Genomic DNA, 22,426 nt, shown 5'->3' on the forward strand with positions numbered 1-22,426 from the left:
CAGAACATCAGCTACAATGACCAATCTGAGACTGATTTTCAGTTTTTCTTTTCACTTTTGTTATCCCTTTCTCAGGTAATCAACAGCAGAATGAGGCGTTAAAAAAGCAAAAAGACAGAGAAGTTTTTGTAAAGAGGAAACTGATTGTGGCGGTCAAAATGAATGATTGTAAATAACACACAGCAATCTGTGCTGACAACAAAACATCCTCCTGAACAATGCTTTCAACTCAGCTTTTCCAGACTAATGGTGTTCAGAAATATTTTACAGCTGTGAAAATCCATTCACAGTAAAACAAAGGAATTATCTTCAGATGTTATTATTTTTTCTGATTTCCCTTTTCTCAGGATGATCAATAGACAAAGTGAAAATAAATGGCTTTGCAACACTGAGTAGATTATACATCACATCTCAAGGAATTGCATTTCTTACAAAAGAAAATGAGTAAACGTCATTAGTTAAACAAGAAAACTGAGCAACATTTAACTCAACAGTTGCTTCAGGAAGTTTCAATTCTTACCTGGTTGAACTGCTCAGGTAACAACATGAAAAGAAAAGCTGTGCCAACCAATCTGGTTCTTTAGTGAAAAAATAAATGCCTCTTAAACCAAACAATCAGCTGTAAATAAGTTAACAGCAACAACTGCCAATAAGAATTTACAAGACAGTTTTAACGTCACAGTGGAAACATTTTGTCTCACTCTTTTCATTAAAAAAGTCTTAGTTCAGACATATCTGGAGGGTTTGAGCATAAACTTTGTGTGTAGGGTCAGACTTAAGTCTGGACTTAAACTACTTATCTTGTTTTGATATATTTTGGTAAATCCACATTTAATCAACTGTGAAAATGATTTTAAATTTGCCAAATTTCATCCTTAACTTACAAAAACATTCTCTATCGACGCTTTCCATAAATATGTGCTTCCTTTCTATTGGTGCAGTAATTTCTAGCACCTAAAGCTCTGTAATTGGCCCACTTACTTTTTATTATAGTTAAATATATATAAAGCCATTTTTATCTGTTTGCAAAACAAATGAAGAGAAATGTGACAAAATGACTCACTCTGCACAAAACGGTAAATATTTTAAAAATTCACTTTGTAGTAATAAATTATCCAACATGCCCCTTTTTTCCTGAGTGCCGTTGTGAGGTCAGCAAAGCCAGCGATGCTGTAGTAAGAGTGTAGATATCTCAAACCACACATTAACCGAGCACCTCAGCTGAACAGTGAGTTACCTAGAAAACTGGGCCCAAAGAGGCTAATTATCAGCGTGTCCACCAATCAATGAGCCAACTCCTTCAAGGTCAGTTTTGATATGGTTTTATCATTTTCTTCCCCCTCCTTGACAGAGAAACAAATTCTTAGGCCGATATGATGATTTGATCTGGCTTAACTCATCTTTCATCCCTCAGGTCCTCGCTGGAAGAATGACAGTTAATCCCCGTGTTTGTCTTCCCGTCATCCCATCAATCATCCTGTGTTTAGTTGAAATGGAGCCCGCTCACCGATAGAAGGGAAGCAGTTAATACACAGAGACAGTTCCAGGCCAAGAGCGGCCTGCTGCCCAGCAGCCGCAAAACAGACGACCTATTATTTCACTCCGCTAAAACGCAAAGGGCTTAATTAGTATTTTGTCTGTTTTTTGGGGGTTTTTTCAGGCCAAAGTAATTCTCACCTTTCAACCTGAGTTATGGCCTAGAAACAGCCAGCCTGAGTCCTTTGAGTATTTCTGACAGATGGAAAATCGAGCACAGAGAGACAAGATTGTGACTCGAACCACAGAAGCTTTTCCAACATACACCTGCTGACATGGAAAAGGCGAGCGATCAAATGCCTCAGTTATTTTCCCGCTGAATTGTCCTTGACGTATCTTTTAATCACATTCTGAAGTTAACACACCCAGTCCTAATTAAACTGTACCTGTTTTTTGGGGGCATGTCACTCTCATCCTCTGGGTGTGCAGGTTTATTGGGATGAACTCCAGAGACTTCTGGGCTTTGCAGCAACTCGGCTTGAATGAACCTGAACGAAGAAAAAAGACAAAGTCAAAATCCAGTTGTCCATTTCAGATGAAAACAGACATTTAAAGACATTCTGAATGAGGGAAGTATGATTCGATTTGTAATCACAGAGTACACATCTGAACATCATGAAGTCGGCCAAACAATCAGATTTCAACATAAAGATATTTTTACCACAGATGTGAAACATCTATCAATACAGAAAGGGTTAAAATATTTCTAAGGCTCTGGGACTTTAGGGAACTGCATTTTTCACAAATAGACAAACATGGGGCAGTGATGAAACTTCACAGGCCCAACAAAATTACTCCAACAACGAACCTCTTCCAGAGGGTTGCAGTAAAATCCAAAACAGCATCTAAAGCTGTCAGAGTTCAAGTCAGAGTTTCCAAGGCGACAATTAGAAACACAGACTGGAAAAAAAGTCGTTCATGCTGGAAAACCACTCATTTTGGATGAATTAAAATGATTCTGAAGAAGAGTGGGTCAAAATATTCATTATGACTTATTGGTAGCCGATGTTGCTGACAAGAGTGACACGGCCAGTTATTAAATGTAGGGACCTGATACTTTTCTCATCAGACATAGGTTAATATTATAGTATTTTCCCCATTACTGATCAAAACACCTAAATTAAAAAATGCTTTTTATTTTATTTTTTGTACTGAAACATCAAGCGTAATTACAATGAGACAAACACTAATAGTACTGCGCAAGTTCAAGTCTATAAAAATATGGCTTGAACTTATCAAACACCTTCTGGAGTTTATTTAAAACAGGATAAGTCACCAGTTCAGGGCAACACAAACACTCACAAGACACATAGTCATGCACACACCTACAGGTAAGAAGAGACCAATAATCTAAGAGTCATGTTTTTGGAGAGGGAGAGAGAACCATACACACACACACACACACACACACACAGGGAGAACATGCTAACTCTATGCAATAAGATGCCAGGCTGGGATTAGAACCTTATAAACTGCAAAGCAACAATCTGTGCCCAACTGTGTCGCCTTGTATCCCCCAGTGTGTATCCAACCAGTACAAAAACACAAAAACAGGCCTTTTTAGGTTCCCTAAAAATACTGTTCAAATTCTGACTTGTCCTTCTCCTGTGAACCAAATATTGTGTATTGTCTCACTTTGTGAACTGCCTGGTACTGTTACACCTGTAACAGTTTTCACCACAGTAACTCCTAAACACCTCTGAATTTATGACAAGCAGCTTCGCACGTACTTAACAAATCAAATGCAATATCACATCTGGTGACCAACCCCCTAAGATAAATTTAAACAGATTCTTTGCAAGGTCTTTTTAGATTAACCTCTACAGTTTGGAGTCTATTTATGCCCAAATGATTCATATGTTAGAGTTAAGTGTTTGACAAACAGAAATAAAAATAATCTTTCCTCTCAAAATGATCAGCTGCTGGACTAAAAGGAAGAGAAAAAGCCACTAAAGAAAACTGTTTTATCCAACAAAAACATAAATACCTCAAGACTCTTGCAAAGTTCTGCACATTCAGAGAATCTTCAACTCAATTCAGAGATGAAGCTGCTGCACAGATTCAGTTGTACATTAATCAGCTTCGTGGATGTCATATAGACAGTGAGAGGTGGTCATTGCAACATAGATAAAAACCAAAAAAGATGTTATTGACAAAAATAATTATTATGACATGTAAATATTCAAAGCCAAGCAAACAGGAAATAAAAATGTTCATATCAGAGTTTTAATCCAGTTTTGGATCAAAGTTTTAATGAAACACACTCATGTAAATCATGTAACAAAACAAAACATTTTTAAAAACTGTTGGGATGGAGGAAATAAATTACCTAAAGATTTTTGGTCATGTAGCACAATCATGTTAGATAACAACTCCCGCTTTAACTTATGAGATAAAACAAAAAAAAGAGGACATATTTACAGAAAAGCACATCTTTTTTTATTAAAGTGAAGTAATTACAACCTTGGATGAACAACAACACACCACACATTGCATGGTGTCATTATTTCTTTAAGCAAAGTAACCCAAACCGCAGAAGCAAAATGTGATATTAGTTATTTGTGCACAACATGCCAATCTTGTCAGAGTCATTTTCTATGTGATTTACAAAGCTGTCAGTGCAGCTCTTGATAACACTGTAATGTTTTGGTCAGCACAGTTTCTAGAAGCACATTGATGTGGTACATAGAGCTGTAATGACTTTCTCTTCAGTTTGCATGTTAGTGAAGATTAAACTTCTGTTGACAAAGACTTTTAATCATCTTTCTGAGAGCAAGAGATGTAGTTCACCATCGCAGCGGAGCTTCCTCTGCCTCGTTGTGCTGATAAAGCTCTTCAAATCTGCCAAGATTATTCCATGAAACAGCTGTATGTTACTTTTTAAACAGCTATGGATATGTGTGTAAAGCAACTGATTCGATTAAAATTGCCACACTTCAAAAATTTCTAAACTAATTTATCCTTCAATGCAGTGGCAGTTTCTCATACAAAAAAATTACTAAAAAAAGGTTAATGTTCTGATATTTTAATTAATTTATGATATTTATATATGTTTAGGTTAGTCACATTTGCCAAACTCTGCATATTTATGGTTAAGATGGTGTAAAAAGCATATTATTGTTGCTATGGAGACCTGCAGCTGTCTAATAGCAAACCTAGCTCTCACTGCACATGCGAGCAGAATAAATGTGATTATTGCTCTGATTTAAGTTGTGGACAAATGTAACTACCTTTCCTTGTAACCATTTCCCGACTCATTAAGATCGGCACATATCTGCCTTGAATACTTAAGAAAAGGACGCCGTCGTTATGATTATCATGATAACAAGTGTGTATGTATAGCAACACTAAGCAAATTAGAATGTAATTAAATTAGAATATAATGTGCTCACAAAGTGAGACACTTTATATAGGTTAATTACACACACTGATGTTTTTAAGCCTTTATTTCTGTTAGTTTATGGTCATTTTCTGTTTACAGATAATAAAAAAACCCCCATTTAAGATCATTAAATTATGTCATACCCATAGAAAATAAACATTTTTAATATTTGGTTTTATACCTAAAAAGGTACTTTTAATCTGACAAATGGGACTCATTGAACCATATATTCCAATTTATTTATATTATATTTTAGAGTGAGAAATGTTCAGCGTTGTAATGTAAGACAGTTCATGTGTGTCTAAGTGGTTGCACTTCCAAATATAATCCTGGCTGTCATTTTTCTTTTGTTTTGTAATGCACCGGTCTAACGACTAAAATAAGACTTTACAGTTCTTCTGCTTGATATAAGCGGTAACTCTCCTTTATGGAAGCTCAACCCAGTTCATTGGATCAGATCTGCTCTTGAGGCACCGCATCACTATCTGCCAATCAGAGCAGGAACAGTGCAGAAACTGTTGTCATAGCATCTTAATGAGTGGATCTGTCACCCGTCTGAGATTTTTACATTGTTTGCCTGGTGGAAAACAAATTTATTTCAATCTGTTTCTGCACAGAATCCAGACTCACTAAAGCAGAGAGGAGATGTCTGAAAAAACAGACCAACATCTGTTGGTCATTAATTGTCATTGTCATTAATTGGTGAAAACCGTTTGTTTGCTTCTGCTGATGAAAGAATAATAGATGTAATGAATGTGGTGTGAATGTTTTACATTGTAAACACAGTGGAATAACAGATTCAACCAGCATCAAAGTGACAGAATCCCCAGAGCATGTGTTTATTTGGCTCTGTGATGGACATAATTATAATTAACGAAAACTTTCAAACATTTTCAACAAAAATCCAAAAGTCAGTTCCACAAGTAAAGGATTTGTGAAGGAGAAAAGCAAAGAATCTTTTCAATATTGTACTGTAATAGGTAAAACAGTAGGTCTACAGCCAACATAAAAATATTTTATCACCGGATAAATAACAGGTCTTTTTATTTTCTTCAGTCTCAGTTTTCCTGTGGATTGTGCATTTGTTTCTGATTCAGCTGATAAATCAATTAATATGGATTTTTTTCCTCTTATTTCTCATCTCTTCAATTCAGGATGTGAAGTGGGTTTGGATGTACAGCTATAATTTTTACTCATCATAAATATAGAAGAGATCTCCTTTGTCTTCTCCTATGCCAAAATTTCAGCACATAAAAGAACATGGAATAAGTAGCAGTTAGGAAAAAGTAAATAAAATGAAGCAATATGCTAGAAAAAATTAAAACAATGGCTTTTATGATTCTTTAAACTTTTCAAGAACCTTGATTTTGAATTTTACTCAACATGCATCTTCTCTTGCTGATGAAAAACTCCCACAAACCTGCTGCTGCCTTCACAACAAGAAGGAAACTGATGGTGGAGGTGCAGAAACCAAACCTCCAACACGTAAAGGGAGATTGCATAGAACAAGATAAAATCAAGGAAGCATTATTGTGCAGAAATTATACTCATGTGAGCAATGTCAGGACCTGCAAATGCACAGATGAAGAGGCAACAGGGGAGTGCCTCAAAGACAGGAAATGGCAGGGGAGTTTGAAAATTATTAAAGTGAAGTTGTGTAATAAATGACCACCAGTGCCACTTAAAGGCAACAAGATCTTTGCTGACTGTGAAGCTCTCCTTCTCCAACTGTTGTGGTTTAGCTTAGTTTTGATCATTATTTGCGCCAACTCCTTAATAGAAATAATAAATATAATTTTGTTCAAAATTTTAAAAAGTATATAAACACCTTGTGTAATTAATAACATATGTGAATTATACAACGAAAATATAAATTTGCACTGGCATTATGAGTGACATCAGTGGTATCAACAAAAAATACATAATCAACCACACAATTTATTAATATGAACAAGAAGAGGGAGTAAATAAATGTGTCTTCTTCCGACTTCTTCTTCAGCTAAATGCATTCTTGTTGGTCTAAATACAGAATTATTATATAAAACACAAATTTGCTGACTCAGATAATGTTCTTACTGGGTCTTTATTACAGTACATATTTTTGTATAAGTGGTTGGATAGACAAATGCAACCTGACATCACAAGCACAAGACGCCTTCCTAGAGGCTAACTTGATTTTAACTGTCAAACATAACATGATAAATCGTAAATGTACAATTGATATAAATATATACATATATAGAAGAAGTGATGTAATGTTTTATGGCAATTAGATGACAAGATCTGGAAAAAGAAAAATAGTGAGGGAGGGAGTTTTGCTAGCTTGACTATGACAACTTTTACATGTAGATTTGGTGTTGAATTCAGTCTTTGTTTAGTAAAAAAAAAACAGACCCACACACCAACTGTCTTGGGTGTTTAAGTTAGCTAATCTACCATTGCTGTGTTCAGACAATTACTACTCAGTACTCACAAAATAAACATGAAGCTTGAACACATAATACTGTAATGGACTAAATATTCTGTTCTTGTGGGAAATGTTTATTATTATTTTTTGGTGTTCAACCCTTATTCTCTAGTGGAGCTGTTGCCAGTCGATCACTATAGCAACAAAACTGTGTGTGGCGTAGTGGAAACAGAGAGCGTTCTTCAACGATTTTTGTGCATTATTTTTTTTCTTTGCACTAAGTTAATACCTACATATCCAGATTTTATTTTGGTAACTGAATTGGTCCAATGCAGCAGCGTGGCTGTGATGGCAAGTAAAAAAATTTCCCTTTAGCTCTCCAGCTCTGTGTGCATGGGAAAAATTTCTGGATGTCTATATATTTTTCTTTATTCCTGTTTTTCCCTACTAAGGGATAAAATGTTTTTATTTCTTTTATACGGCCCACAAATAAAGCAATAACTAAGAATATTTACGATTAGATTCTCATCGGGAGGCAAAGATGTTCTCTTTATCAAGAGGAGAGGCTGGATATCTGCAGTACTGACCATCTATTAGCATCTCTCTCATCCTTTAATCTTTCCCTGCTATTTATCTGCTCCGCATTTAAGAAACCCTTCTGAGTGCCTAAGCTTAAAAAAAAAAAAAAAAAAAAACAAGAACAAACTCAGCAACAATCAGTCCTTAAAAAAAAAAACAACAGCTGCTCACACTTGTGGTCTATCGGGTCAGTGTGCGTCTGTTTAAGCTTGTTAGGGGTTTCATCATCATCGGGGTCTTTGTGGTGCTTGGAGCACAGCAGGCTTCCCTATCCGACCCGCAGTTTCCAACATGCTGCAGACACCGAGGAGGATTGGACTCACGCTGCGTGAGCAGAGGAATCAGTCTGAAAGGAGCATGAATTGGACAAGTGAGTCATGTCTGACAGCACAGCATATTTTTTTTTCCTTTTAACCAATTTATGTCTTCCAAGATTTGGTCAGCTTTCAGCCTGTAAAACAGCAAATGTCAGAGCAGCAGCTGAAACCCTCCAGGCAACAGACTGCACACCTATTCACTTAAAATGCACAATTTCTAATACGTCTCACAGCTTTTCCAACAGAATATATCCCTTACTGTCAGCTCCAGGCCTTAAATGCATAGTATTGGTCTAATTTACCAGCAATTCTGTAAAAGAAGTGAAAAAAGTCTTAGAATAAACTAATCAGTTGTTGCAGTGGCCTAATCTCTCATCTCTCCCAGAAATAATAACTGTTAACAAAGCAGTTATTATTGTACTCCTAACAATCTACCTAAAATAAATGTAGCTGAGACATTTAATTTATGGATTTTAACTCCTAATTATTCCTGGATAATTTGACTAGACTCAGATTTTTTCCCCTAAATATTCAAAAGCAAATGCAGCTCTGGGAGCTAAAATACCTCAGATTTGACATGCTACTAGCTAGCATTAGCAAAGCAGCCAATCCAGGATTCATTTTCTTGCCACTGATTAGCTGTACTCCAAAAGCAAAAATAAGGAAGACAGTTTCCACTGTGTGCATTAATGCATATAAAGACATATTTGGTGTTTGAGCAATTAAAGCAGGCAGTTATGAGCATTTTTTGAGGACTTCAGTGATTGTGATGATTGTGGTCCATAACTTCTGCCAATACCGGGGATTCGCAGTACTTTTTTATGTTCATCAAAGCTTCAAGAAACTTGAGTTAAGAATAGAATATGACACAGTAGCTATTTATTCTAGCTACTGTCCAACAGAATGGATGAGGAGCCATATTTATCTTGTCACTTCACAAAGTGAGGTATGAGGTGTTGCTAAGGGAGGTAAAAATATCTCCAGCGCTCGGTGTTGATGGCATCCTGTGCTTACCAAGTCTCCAAAACAAAGCTATCTGCACACCAGCATGTTAGTCAGGAACTTTCTGTCCTACCATGTAAACATGTTGATCTTTACAACTTTACTGAAACTGGTCAAATGAGACTAAGGCTGAGATTTTTGTCAGTTGTTATAATTTTAAAAGCCCTTGGAACTTTGTCAGAGTGCATGGGATTATATTAAAACAAACATGCAATGTTGAATTAAAATTATTCTGCAAAGATGAGAGATTCAAAATTCAGTTTTCACAGTAATGTGAAAATTATTACATCATTACAACATCATTACAACACATGTCAGTTTTTGGTAAAAGAAAAAAAGACAGCACAACCAGTTTAGGGGTTAATTTCTCTTTTCAAATAGGGCCAGGATGGTTAGGAAATTATTATTTAAATGTGGTTTTTGCATTTACTCTTGTCTTCCTCTTACATTAAAATATGTTTGTAGAGCTTAAACATGTGTGACAGAAAAGGATAGCAAATACTTTTCTCAAAAGGTCTTCAGGTTGTAGAACTTTGTTTACTTATAATCTATTTTTTAGCTAATATTTTTCTGTTTTAGTAATACAAAATACCAGAAATCAAATGACTTAAACTGTCCAGCAAAATGTAGCGACCTCTGATTCCTTTCATCAAATGAAAATCCCCGTGGATAAGTCTGACCTTCAGTTACATGTGGATAAAAGCTCATCAATTTAATATAAATGCATAAATAATCCTATTTAAGGACAGCAAATCTCAGAGCTCGGAGTCATGCCTGAAAAACCCAATTACATTAATTGAAAAGGTGGAATATGTTCTGTCCTGTGGGAGCATTTTACATCTCACATCCATTTATCAGCTTTCTTCTGGACAATTCTGGGAATTGTATGAAAATGTGGGAAAAAAAATTATAAGGTCCAATTTGTCTTAATTAAATGAAGTACTTTATTAGAAACATCTCCACAGAAATTAAAATGAATGACTGGATTAATTAACAAATTTGAAAAACCATAAAACAAACATATATTTGATGAATGACATTATTTTCCTTATTTTTGCAAACATTTATTTATTCTGATAGAAACTCCTGCACAGTCTGATCCTTCTGAGTGATTTTCAGTGATCAATAATTCATCTGCAGCAGCTTGCACTCACAACTTGTTTGGCAACGGAAAATCAGGCCAGGATTCAGAAGAATCCAGGCCAGATGAGGATCCCGTCAGGAACCATAATGACCAAAACCACAGAGTCCAACACCCACCTCCTCACAGTCCTTCAGCTTCACGTCTTATCAGCAAAACCCGGCAGAGACAAACATCTCATTAATGGGATAGAAGAGGATCAGTGGGAAATTAATCAGCTGTAATATTCTTAAAGCTCACATCGTGCTAAAATATGCACGGCTTGAAGGTTCGGCTGAGTGGGGACATAAATGCAGCCTGATTGGTCAGTACATAAAGTTCGTATTCGTAATAACAGTTTAATTAGTGATAATTTAATGAGTTTAGTGGAGCAGCAGGGCAGCTGATGTAAACCTAATATGCCTTTACTCCAGAAGCAAACAGGAGATAGAGAGCTTGTATAAGGGCAACCTCTCTTATATTCACAGCACAGCGAACTTTACTGCTGATCAGAATCATAAGTTAATCAGCCAGTGATATTCAGAGAAGCTAAAAACATGCTTAGTGCTTCTCCACTGAATGTTGAAGCAAATCAGACGAAGATTAATTATTTGCATTTTAAATTAGAATTAATTTGACAAATTAACATCAACATCCAAAATGTTTGGAGGAAGCACTTAACTAATGCATGCATGTTGAAAGTGTTTTGTTTTTTATTTGTTGGCTTGAACTTTTTATCTCCACTTATAACAATGAATTTAATCATCAGGTTCAGCATGAGGTATACACTGAAACAGCTACTGCAGTCTATTAATGCATTGACTGCAGTCAGGCAAGTGGAAGTTAAATAGAATTGAGTTTTAGTCCTATTTATACAAGTCAAGAAAAGAAACAAACCTAAATATAACTTCTAACAGTTATCTCCTTATCATCTCATGTATGTCAACTTGTCTATAAATGTGTTTCTGTGGATCTAGTAGTGAAAAAATGAGGAGCCTTTTGTTGATCACGTTCTGTCATATTTATTAAGTCAAATTATTGCTTTTGATGCCTCTATTTTGCATAATGTGTGTTTTAGAATGAAGGGTTAAAATTCGTAGTGTTTTATGACATCATGGCAGAGTATATTCGTTTTGCCTGGACGAAAGTCTTATTTTCCCCTCATATTTAATGATCACCTGATTCCAGTTTAATGTTCTAAACTCAGAAAGAAGATGAAGATATCATCTTTCTGCACTCCTGATCTAGTTCCAACAATACTTATAATGGAAAACTTCAGCCATAAGCCCCGGATCACCTCTGTAATAAACCACTCGTACTTCGTCCTTTGATTTAAAGAAGTTGTATAATTAGGCCAAGACGCCTGCTGTTGGAGCTCATGTCTTGGCCAACTTCAGGTTCAGTTCATATTTCTCTTTCCAAAGTAGTCATTGCTCATATTCATAACCATTTGAAATGATTTCAAGAACCAGAAAAATCTGATTTTCAATTTGTCCACAGCCTAGAAATAGACCTGATGAGGAGGATGAAGGATTGCTGAATGCTGACTGTCCTCTACTCGCTGTGCTTGACTTGGCTTCAGGATTTGACAATGCTGATTAGGGCATTTGTTTTAAACTGTCTTCAGAACAAAGATGGACTCATTGCCATCAAATTGTTCTAATTTTATCTTAATTACCAAGTAAACAAACAAACAAACAATATTTCTGTTGGCAATACAAAACCACAGCCTCACAGATTTACCTCCTGGGTTCCACAGGGGTCAGCCCTTGGCCCCAAAATTTGAAATAATATTTGCTCTTGCTTAGCAATGGAGTCTTGTTTTATTGCTATGCAGATGGAAATTCCAGTGTAACTAAAATCTACAGCATATTTTCCACTTTTTGCATTCACACCATCACTCTGTTCGTCAGCACTGAATACAAGACAGACACGTTCAGTTACTAGTGGATTCAATGTTAATGTTTCTCCCTTTCCAAAGAACTTCTCACCTCAAGAACCTCAAACACACTTGAACCAAAACAACACATTATGGAAGATCATACATTCTGTCAATCTCTTCATGACACTACCTATTGATGGTTTTGAACCAAAGTTTAAAACATTTCTTCAACAGAAACAGTTTTATTAATTTACTGTAAATGATGTAATGCTCAGTGTGTTGTACACAGCCCATGTGTGGCCAAATAATTATGAGCTAAATTGTTCACAAAGAAAGTCATGTTGTCAGTTGGACTTTCAGTTTCAAGCATCCAGCATGCTGATGTGAGCAACGTGCAATTATAAAGTAGGGTACTGGGTAGTTGCTTCAATATTTGTGTCACCGCTCAAGTGTTGTAGCTGACATTTGCAAACTGAGTTGGTTGTGAAAAGTTCATGGAAGCCTTGCTGATCTGGTGATCGATTGATTGATTTTCTGAGAAAATAGAACAATATTTCTATAGTATCTTGTCTTCCTACATCTGTGAAATTAAAGCCACATACTCAATAGTGTTGTGGATGTATAAATGTTCTGATAAAATGTAAAGAAATCAAACTGCCTTTTCAGTATTTTCTTTCATACCAAAGCAAATCACAGACTTCTGAGTTCTGTGTGTGCAAAAGCTATAAGGAATAAGTCTAAATTCATAAAGAAATATAGAATAAGGTCTAAATTAGGGATAACAGTGGACTTAATGTTGAGCTGTGTCCAAATGAGGTGTAAGTGTAGCCTTCATGTTGAAATGGTGCCTCTTGCACAGCAGGAAAAGGGAAAATCACACAGTCACATGCACATTTTGATTGCTCACAAGAAAACAAGTTCTTATAAAGCTCGGTAGGAGCAACCATTGATTTAGTTTTCCAGAGATGCAAATTATTCTATATCTATCACTGTGCTTTCAGCATCTGTTCTTTTAGATGCTTTTTGGTCCTGGCGGAACATGCTTGAGGCTAATCTGAGCCTTTATTGCTTCACATCAGATTTACAGGAGCAGCAGGGGGCGGGTTGGACCTTATTACTGCTGTTTCATACAGTACCTCTTCAGTTTCTCCTGCAACACTTCACAGCAGGAGGCTATTTTCTCCACAACAGAGTCTGATTATCGCAAAGAAACCAATCCTATTGTTTCTGAGGAATATGGTGGCTTTCAAAGTGATTTATACCCTTTGAACTTTTATACATTTTGTCATGTTACAACTACAAACGTTAAGGTATTTCTTGGAAAGACCGAGGAACACAGCAGACAGGACATTTACAAGAAGTCCTGTTTGCAGTTTGTTACATGACATGAAAAAGGACACAGCTGACATGTGGAAGAAGTTGCTCTGCTCAGATCTCTGCTTGTGAGGATATGTTTCTTCAGCAGGGTCAGGAAATGATACTTGGGATGATGGATTAGGAACAATGTAGGGCAATTGTGGAAGGGAATGTTTTAAAGGCTGCCAAAAACTTGAGACTGGTGTGGAGGTTCATTTTCTCGTGGAACAACTCTAAACATACAGGCAGATCTATGGAAGAACGGTTTGGATCAAAGCGTGAATCTGTCAGAATGGTGCAGTCAAAGTCTAGATCAAAATCTTTAGCAAAACTTGAACACTGGGTTTTACTGATGCTTCCTGTCCAATCTGAGGGAAAATTAGCAATAATGTGATAAAACGTGACTCTTAACATGAAAAGCTGGTAGACACACACCCCTAATGAAGAGCTGCATTTCCATTAAAGATAAGTTTTTACGCTACAATCAGGTGGTTTTGTTTAAACTGTATCAAAATTAGCTTAGTTTGCAAAACTGCAATGGAAAGACTTTTTTTGAATCACATGCATCATGTAATCATCAACCGAATCTTACCACTGGCGAAAAGGACAAAAACGATGACAAGAAGTGGTAGGAGGATGATGTGGCGGCGTGTTGTTTAATGACGTATCGAGTGAGCAAACTGTGAAATGGAAATACTGCAATTGTGAAACTGTTTTTTATTGTAATATTGACAAAGTTTTATGCACATCTGTAATGGAAATGGAGGTACTGACTCGATGCAATCTACTTTTTAACCCACTTTGAATAATTAACTGAGCTTCCTGTACTGTTTGATAACTAAGATCAATTGGAATGCAATATGATTGACTTGAAATTATTAATTTCTGCCTCGAGACAATACTTGCTGTGAATTGGCACAAAATGAATAAATTAAATTTAATTGAAAGTGTAGCAAAAATGCTTTTCGACACTGTATTGTATCGCAGAGCCAGATATAAATGCACAACAGACTTTTTAGATTTTTCAATAGCATGTATATTTATTATTATGCACTGCTTTGTGTTGACCCAGTAAATTCACTGAAGATTGTGGTTGCAACTTGACAACTAATAGAAAAGTTCACATAGTCTGAATATTGTTGCAATGCATGCTACACTGATTGAAAAGGTCTGCAGTGCAGTCTGCAAAACAAACAAAACAAAAAAAACCATTTATTTGTGTCTTGATAAACTGCAGTGTGCATGTGTGAAAACAGGACTGGGTGTAAGATTAAAAAAGGTTATATTTTCATACCGCTTATCTTCTCCAGTTCAGCCAAAGTCTCCTGGTAAGAGCTGATGATTCCTCCGTATCGCATCACAACCTCCTTCCTCAGGTTGTCCCAGTGAGGAGAGAGCTCCCCCAATTCCTCCAGATCCTGCAACCTATAAATAACCACAGCACACATTAGGGTTTTACTACATATAAATGTAAAATCACTGATAGATTCAGCAAATGCTGGCATACTGATACAATATGACCCAGTTTATTAGAGAAAACAACATGCATTACAATAATGTTTTAAACTTTTCAGTCAGGGCTCATGAAAGGATTCAGAATCCAGGAACAACAACAATCCAAGCTGCTCTTTGAGGAATCCGACACTCATGAACACATCATAGTTTAGAGCCAGCTCTGCAGACATACATTCCTAAAACTTGGCTTATGGTGCCCACTTATCCACTCCACCCATTTCAAAGCACCTTTCCTCCTGTTTAACTCTCATCCCTTTACATACTCTATTAAACAAACGAGTCAACTATTTGCTGGATCTTGTTTGCCTTTCATCAGAGTTGTGCCAAAAGCACCTCTGCTCCTGCTGCAGAGAATAATTGCAGCTGTGTGCAAGTCGAGTGCGTTTCTGTGGGTGCAGGGGTTGATTTCCAACAGAAAGTGCAGCCACTTTCATTGTTTCTTCATTTGCATATGAAAAGGGAATGAGATGGACAGATATCATTCAGTCCTCCTGCAGTAAATCACAGTGGCATAGAAAAAATAGAGGCTTAAAAACGTGTTACATACTATTCAGAACAGTAATTATACCATCACCCGCTGTGATCAGAAGATAACAAGATCAGTGTTTACATATTACTTTTTCTTTAACTTTATTGCCCACATGTGTAATTGCTTGTTCATGCATCTTGCTGTTACAATCAGGTATCTCTGCTTAAATACATAATGCAGTGGATCAAGCCTTGTTGTTGTGATTCAACCCTTGCAGCAATTCAGATTGCCTTTGTAGATTATCTCCACTTTTCTTTTATCCTGATGAATATGTTTGAGATTACTTTGAAGAATCTCTGTACCAGTTAAGGTGTGATAACAACAATGCCTGAAGCAAAAATAGAAAAATTGTCTAAAGCAACACAATCGGGCCTCGCTTCCAGTCAAAGGTTTACATTAATCATCAGAGGCTTGAATAACAAAAATGCTAAGCTTTTGATGTTTTATTTGAACGGTTACATTTCTAGGATTTAGAGATCATACAGCAGATGACAAGAACAAGTTAAAATGATCCAAATATCAGATGCAAAAGTTTGATTTTCCTGAGGCAATTTTATTAATCTATAGGTTTAAAATTATGCACCCAGGATGAAACATATACATCTATTCAGATAAAGTTGTTAATGTGACTAGAGCTTACTTATCTTTGGTTGGTGATCATGATAAAAAAAGAAACATCTGCCTCACAGGTATCATAAAACTGACTAATATTCAGCTCAATGGAAACGTCCAGGAATTATCGATTTACACAAGCTGAGAAAGTATCTCAAGATAATCATTTCAAACAGCTGCATGTAAGTAACAGTTATTTGAATGCAGCTGTAGTTATTATATATGTCCAGATATGAAGCATGTCGTCCTGCAGGGTTTTTTATCCACTTCAGTGATGGCAGGATAAAATAAAGCTTTAGTCTCATTAATTCAACATTTTTCCAACAAAACAATTCTAATGAGTGACCAGTAGAAAGACCATAAAATGATTTGGTGTGTTTTATGATATTTCAACATCCAAAACACAAAAACTCATTGCTTATTTTTAGCTTTTATTACACCAAACGCTGCAGAATTTCACACCAATTCGCAATCCACTTACTCTCCAAGTACATTCAACATTAAATCCCTACGTTTGACTGCAGCATCTCAGTTAAACTGATATTTCAACCGCTGGGAAACAGAGTGTTAAATGTTGCTATAATCTGGACTTTATAATTTTAACTTCCAAAGGCAGTTTGGACAGACAGTAGAGGGGGTGAATGTAAGAACATGAGCCTGGCTGCACATGTTTGTATACTGTACTTTCTACTGGAAAAACAAATGTCCAAAACACAAAATAAGTCAACATTATTGTCAACAATGAATACATGCAAAACTATTATAGAGTCTGATCAAAAAGACAAAACAGATGTGAGATAATCCATCAGTTTGTTTGTCATTTTATCAAAAACTCAAAATTAAAACGTTGCAAATTGGTAAGTACTAGAAGTACATCAACAAAGAAGTATTTTTTTTTCTATGACAGCTAAAAAAATCATCTGAAAAAAAAATGGTATAAAAACAGGGATTGAGCTTGAAAGAAGCTGTAAGCAAGAGAGTGCCACATGCTGTGTGACTGTGCCGACGTTCGCTGCAGGTGGTTATGAGTGCGTTGTGCTCATTACATTGGAAGACATAGAGCTTTTCAGCAAAGTAGGAATATTCAAGATTACAAGAGAGAAAGGAGAGTAACGCCACCAGGACATGCATATGATTATGAGTCATTTATAAGACATTTGTATAAAATGTACATGACTCAGTTTCACTATACAGTAAATGGCACCTCTTAAGCTTTTACCAAGAGACCAGTGAGAGAAATATTACAGTCGAATTAAATCACTGAATAAGATCCAAACAGTGACTTAGTAAAATTCATTTGAAATGAAATTTATAAGAATATGAAATGATCTCACTACGCTCGAAACATTAAATCTCTCTCTTATTCTTAGCCGACTGGAGCTCAAGAAGTCTTGGTATTTCAATCCAGCATGTCTGTTTTTCTCCGCAAGTGAAGTTGCAGCTCAGCTGTGCTACAATTCCCAGTGGTTTCAATCAAACATATTGTTTCCAGTGTATCCAATTACAGCTTGAAGTAGCCCTAAATACCAGAGGGCCACTTTAAACAATCACAGGGACAATGTGATCATGTTCTGTGATTTGAATAACAAGTTTCAGGGCACTAGAGAATTACAATAGTTAAACCATTCAGACTATACGTCCTGAACACTGATACTCCATTGTCAACTGAGAATGGCTTTTAAAAATTTTTTTATTTGAAGGATTATACAAGTACGTGTCAATTTTTAAAAACAAGATAATTATATAAAACAATGGGATTGTGAATAATGATGTATTGTCATTTTTCTAATCAGGGTGCCGCTATCTGAAAAGAGTATGATAGAGTAATAAAGTGTATGCTGCTTTATAGTAAGATGATTTTCTTCTAATCTTTCAAAGCAGTCTTGATTAATCAACTCTTCAAGCTTTTTTGAAGAACTTTTTAAAAGTTTTTTTTACACTTTTGTTGCTTTTTGTTGCATTTCAGTCCAGTTCCTGTCCATTTTCAGAAACAAGGCATAAAAGACCCCATACACTTACAAAGACAAGTAAGTTTATAAATGAAAATCCTAAGTTCTTAAATAGATAAGCAATAAATGATTTCTACCTGGAGGAAGTAGGAAGCAGAACTTCTTTGAGAGAAACAATCGAACAGGATGACACCGGGTCAAAATCCAAGCCAAAGTAGAAAAAAAGGTGGATAGCAATACAAATTTCACAAGAGTGGAAAACCAAAGGCCCAAAGATGGATTCTTTGGACTGTTTGGCACACAAAAAGAGAGACAGAAGCCTCACCACTGAAGTCTGTAGAAAACCCGCCTACATGGACCAGGACCCACTTTCACCCAAAAATAAACTTTCTGTCATCAGAAAACTGCAGGTCCTCTCAAGGACGGAAGAGAAGGACAAGCAACACAAACATTCACAACTGGGCTTATCTGAAGACATCTACAGTTTGAAGAAAACACTCAAATCAGACCAAGAAAGAATAAAAGCAACTTAGCAACAAATCAGTCTTGAACTGGATCTGTAGCCTGTTTGAGTTTGTTTATCCTGAAACTTCAATGGGGATATTTGTTGTGTGCGTCTTGAATGCGGTGCTGCTCGTATAAATCAGATCCACTGATGCAGAAAAAGTTGTTTCTCCTCTGTACTTCCTGTAGCTGAGTTGCTGAGAGTTTGTAACAAACAAAGGAAAAAAGTAAAATATTTAGAACTGATGGTTTTGCTGCAGCATCTTTACTCCATGCCAAAGGTAAAGTCATTCCAAACTTTGTGTAACTGGAAAAAGTTTAAATGTAATTCATGAATGCATGAGTTTGCTGGTAATGAACCAGCAAAAACATCAGATATTTTCTGAATTGTTACACTCTGAAACAAAAATAAATGTAATAGAATATTGACTAATTTCTTCCGTACTTAAAATATGTTATTGATCTAAATTCCTCTGGGTTGTGGTTTTTGTGTTTTCCCCTCAGAAGATAAAAGCTGTAAACCATTCTAACATATAAGCCCTAAAACAATACTTTACCAGAGGATTTACTTCCCCTGCTTCCCCAGACGGCTGAAAGTGGTATTTTAGTTCAAGAAGAGCTATTGGCTGCAAACCTGGCATACACCAGATCAGTGGTTCCCAACCTTTTTATTACCGCGAACCGGTAGAAACTTGGCAATTTTGCTGCGGCCCGGGTGGGCCGGGGGAGGCAGGGGATGGGGGGACCGTCAGATAATGCTTCTGCATGTTGGTGTACCCACTAAAGCCTTTATTTTCCCACCCCGATTTTCCCTTTACAACAATCTTACAACGTCCTGCAGTGTGTGCTGTGTTACTTGGTGGTGTGTTGAATGTGCCCGATCTAAAATCAGGCATATTCAACGTTGTCTTGGCCCGATTATCGCAGCCTGTGGGGTTTTCCCTGACTGGGAGCGAGAAGGCAGCCTGTAGAATGTGACAGGTAGCCAATCAGAAAGCGCGGTGACGTCAGAACGGAGGCGAATCCCAAACAGTTGACATGGCAACTGAGGTGGACATCGGAAGTGATATGTGGAAATGTTTATTACTATATATAAATGTCATTTTTATATATGTTTATTATTTGTAGTTATGTTTATTCAGTTAAAAATGTTAACCACGAAGAAACATAACTCACCTCCAAATCATAGTGCAGCAAATAGAGCGGCTGCTCCCACAGTCTTTTATCAAACGATTTTTTTCTTCTGTTACGTCTTTTATCGCTTAAATAAGTCCATAAACTATCACTGCTGCTTCTACATCGTCATCCGTGTTTGATTATTCTACGCATGTTGGGGGTTTTACTGCATTTTCTTCTGGAATCGGGATGTTCGTGAGTGGAATCGGTTCGTGTGTGGTGTGTTGCTCCTACTGTGTGGCTGGACACACAAACCGATGGAACCTGTTGGACTTTTATCGGCTCGTGTCTTGTGTTGTCACAGAGGTTTGGAAAATCAGCCGACAATCCTTAAATCGTGCCGTGAGAACTAGACCTAAAACTCACAAGCTTCTATTCCTCTCATCTTGTCTCGAAAGCTCTCCGACTCTGGTCGCTATGGTAACGTTTACATATCACTTCAAAATAAGATACAGATGCGCCACAAAAATGAACATTTTACTTTCGTGAAAATTCTACTCAGGATAACGACTAACGGGAGCCCTGAGCTTGTTTCTCTGCAACGAGACGGTCCCATGTCGGCGTGGTGAGAGACCGCATGTCATGCAGTGCTTGGAATGTGGGAATCACCTACCGGGATAAATCCATTCTCCTGTTTCTTTTCTGGGCCTTTTCCCCTTCGCAAAGAAACTTTCCAAAGTCATCTGATCTGTTCATTTTGCTGCTTGTTGGCTCAATGGACCTTACCAAGCTCCGCTCACAACCGACCTAGAAAATCCCACGTTGGCTGCAAGTCTCACAAACAAAGGCTGGTGGCGTGTTGTTTCCGTGTAAACATGGCGTCTTCCACTTCCACTGATTCTCTGCAGTGTATTTCTGACTCGATTAGTGCATCATTTCTACCGGATTTTCACAACATAACAGCTACTACGATGGACAGAGGAACTAATTAGTTCATGTCATCTTTTCTGGATGAGATCAAGGTGTTTGAGTCACATGATGCCTCCAACATTGTGCACGTCACAGCAAAATGCTTTTGCTCAATGAGAAAAACGGCAGATCCACACACCCTCTACATCAATATAGCTGTAGACAAGATCACTGATGCCTGTTGTTCTTGCAAGGCTGGGTAAGTCGGGCATTCATCGTTTTGAGGGTTACTTTTAAAATCAGTGGGTGATTCCTGTGGTATGTTGGCAAATGTTTGAGTGTGTCCAGGCCTGATACACTGTACTTGGTGCTAGAGTGGCTAACACGAGTAACAGTTTAGTCCAAAGCCTTTTCTGCTAAAATAAAATCTTCAGTATATGTCAGATACAGAATCAGACCACAGAGCATCAGAATTGGACCACAGAGCAAAGGTTAGCCCATCAATGAAGCTTTTCAAGCCTAAAATAGCATCTCAATGTTTAACATGTTGCAGCAGTGCAGACGTCTCCAATGCTAATGTTAGCATCAACAGTCCACATTTCTGAAGAAGCTCCATGAATGACCAGGAGCTTCTGAAACTCTTGAAAGCTGAAAGGGGATAAGAGCACTTTGAACCAATCTGAAGGTTAAATAACTTTGTTTTTGGGCTTATGTTTATTTATTCAATAATTTAGCAGCAAAAAGGATTTCTGAGTTGCTTATTTTGCTTTCATATGGTTTTTGATTAAAATGCGAATCCACTAATACTAAACATTATCTTCAAAGATATTGTCAACAACATGTGAAAATTAATTAAATGTCTTTGGTTTTTCAAAAATCACTGGAGTCAAGTATTTTCATGTTCCTCCTGATTAACATTAAATATCTTCAAAACTAAAAGTTTTTCTTCAGCCTCTTTTGGATTTACCAACAAACAGTCAGAACCTGTTTCACACACGAGGCCGAGAGGAAACAAATGTAAAGGTCCCTCACTTCAACCCTGAACATGCTAATTGACATCAGATGGAGAGGGATGATCTCTTCCCCTGTTAATGACAAAACAGGCAGCTGTTAATAGATGAGGGTTAATCTACTGTACACCCACACACTTCAGCGCAGCACGTATCCATTATCTTCACTCACACAGACAAAAACATGCACACAGTGAGTCAAAGCAGCAGGATAAAGAAAACGTCTAAGTTCACACCCTCAGATTGGAACACAAGTTTAAGACATCAAAGCCAACAAACAGAAGAAGGAAAATCGAGATTATCTGGGAAAGTGACGATGCCACCCACCATCTGAAGCACAAACTGAATGATTAAAAACCCAGCATTGGCACCGCTGTGAACTCTGACAGAATGGAGGCTAAATGGAGAGGCACTGAGGAGAAAAAAGACGTTAAAAGAGGATTACAGGAGCCGTGCCTAAACAACCAAGCTGGGGATGAAGGAAACATGCTTATAAATAAGCAAAGATCTTATAGGAAAGATTCCAACGTGCTTCCACTTGCTTCACACAGATACTACACGTAGGTTTCATAATTGTCAGCTATATGCCTTAAGTGATGCACTTTCATAGCAGATCAGTGTGGTCATGGCTGAGAGGCTGTTTGTTTGTGTTGGAGGGAGTGACTTTTCCTGCGAATGTGTCCTTGAGCATGTGAGTAAAC

At 37.0% G+C, this 22,426-nt stretch overlaps 1 protein-coding gene across 8 annotated transcripts in view; it reads right to left on the minus strand.

The window, feature by feature from the left end:
* Nucleotides 1-22,426, minus strand: part of inpp4b (inositol polyphosphate-4-phosphatase type II B) — a 193,642-nt gene that overhangs the window by 45,642 nt on the left and 125,574 nt on the right. For all 8 annotated transcript variants that reach the window (XM_044113421.1, XM_044113422.1, XM_044113428.1 and 5 more), the window contains 2 exons: nt 14,876-15,006; nt 1,923-2,024 (listed from right to left, as the gene is read on the minus strand). In XM_044113421.1, coding sequence (XP_043969356.1) covers nt 1,923-2,024; nt 14,876-15,006 — 233 coding nt within the window. The remainder of the gene's footprint in view (nt 1-1,922; nt 2,025-14,875; nt 15,007-22,426) is intronic.

Source organism: Gambusia affinis, linkage group LG04 (assembly GCF_019740435.1).
Source record: "Gambusia affinis linkage group LG04, SWU_Gaff_1.0, whole genome shotgun sequence".
Taxonomy (NCBI): Eukaryota; Metazoa; Chordata; class Actinopteri; order Cyprinodontiformes; family Poeciliidae; genus Gambusia; species Gambusia affinis.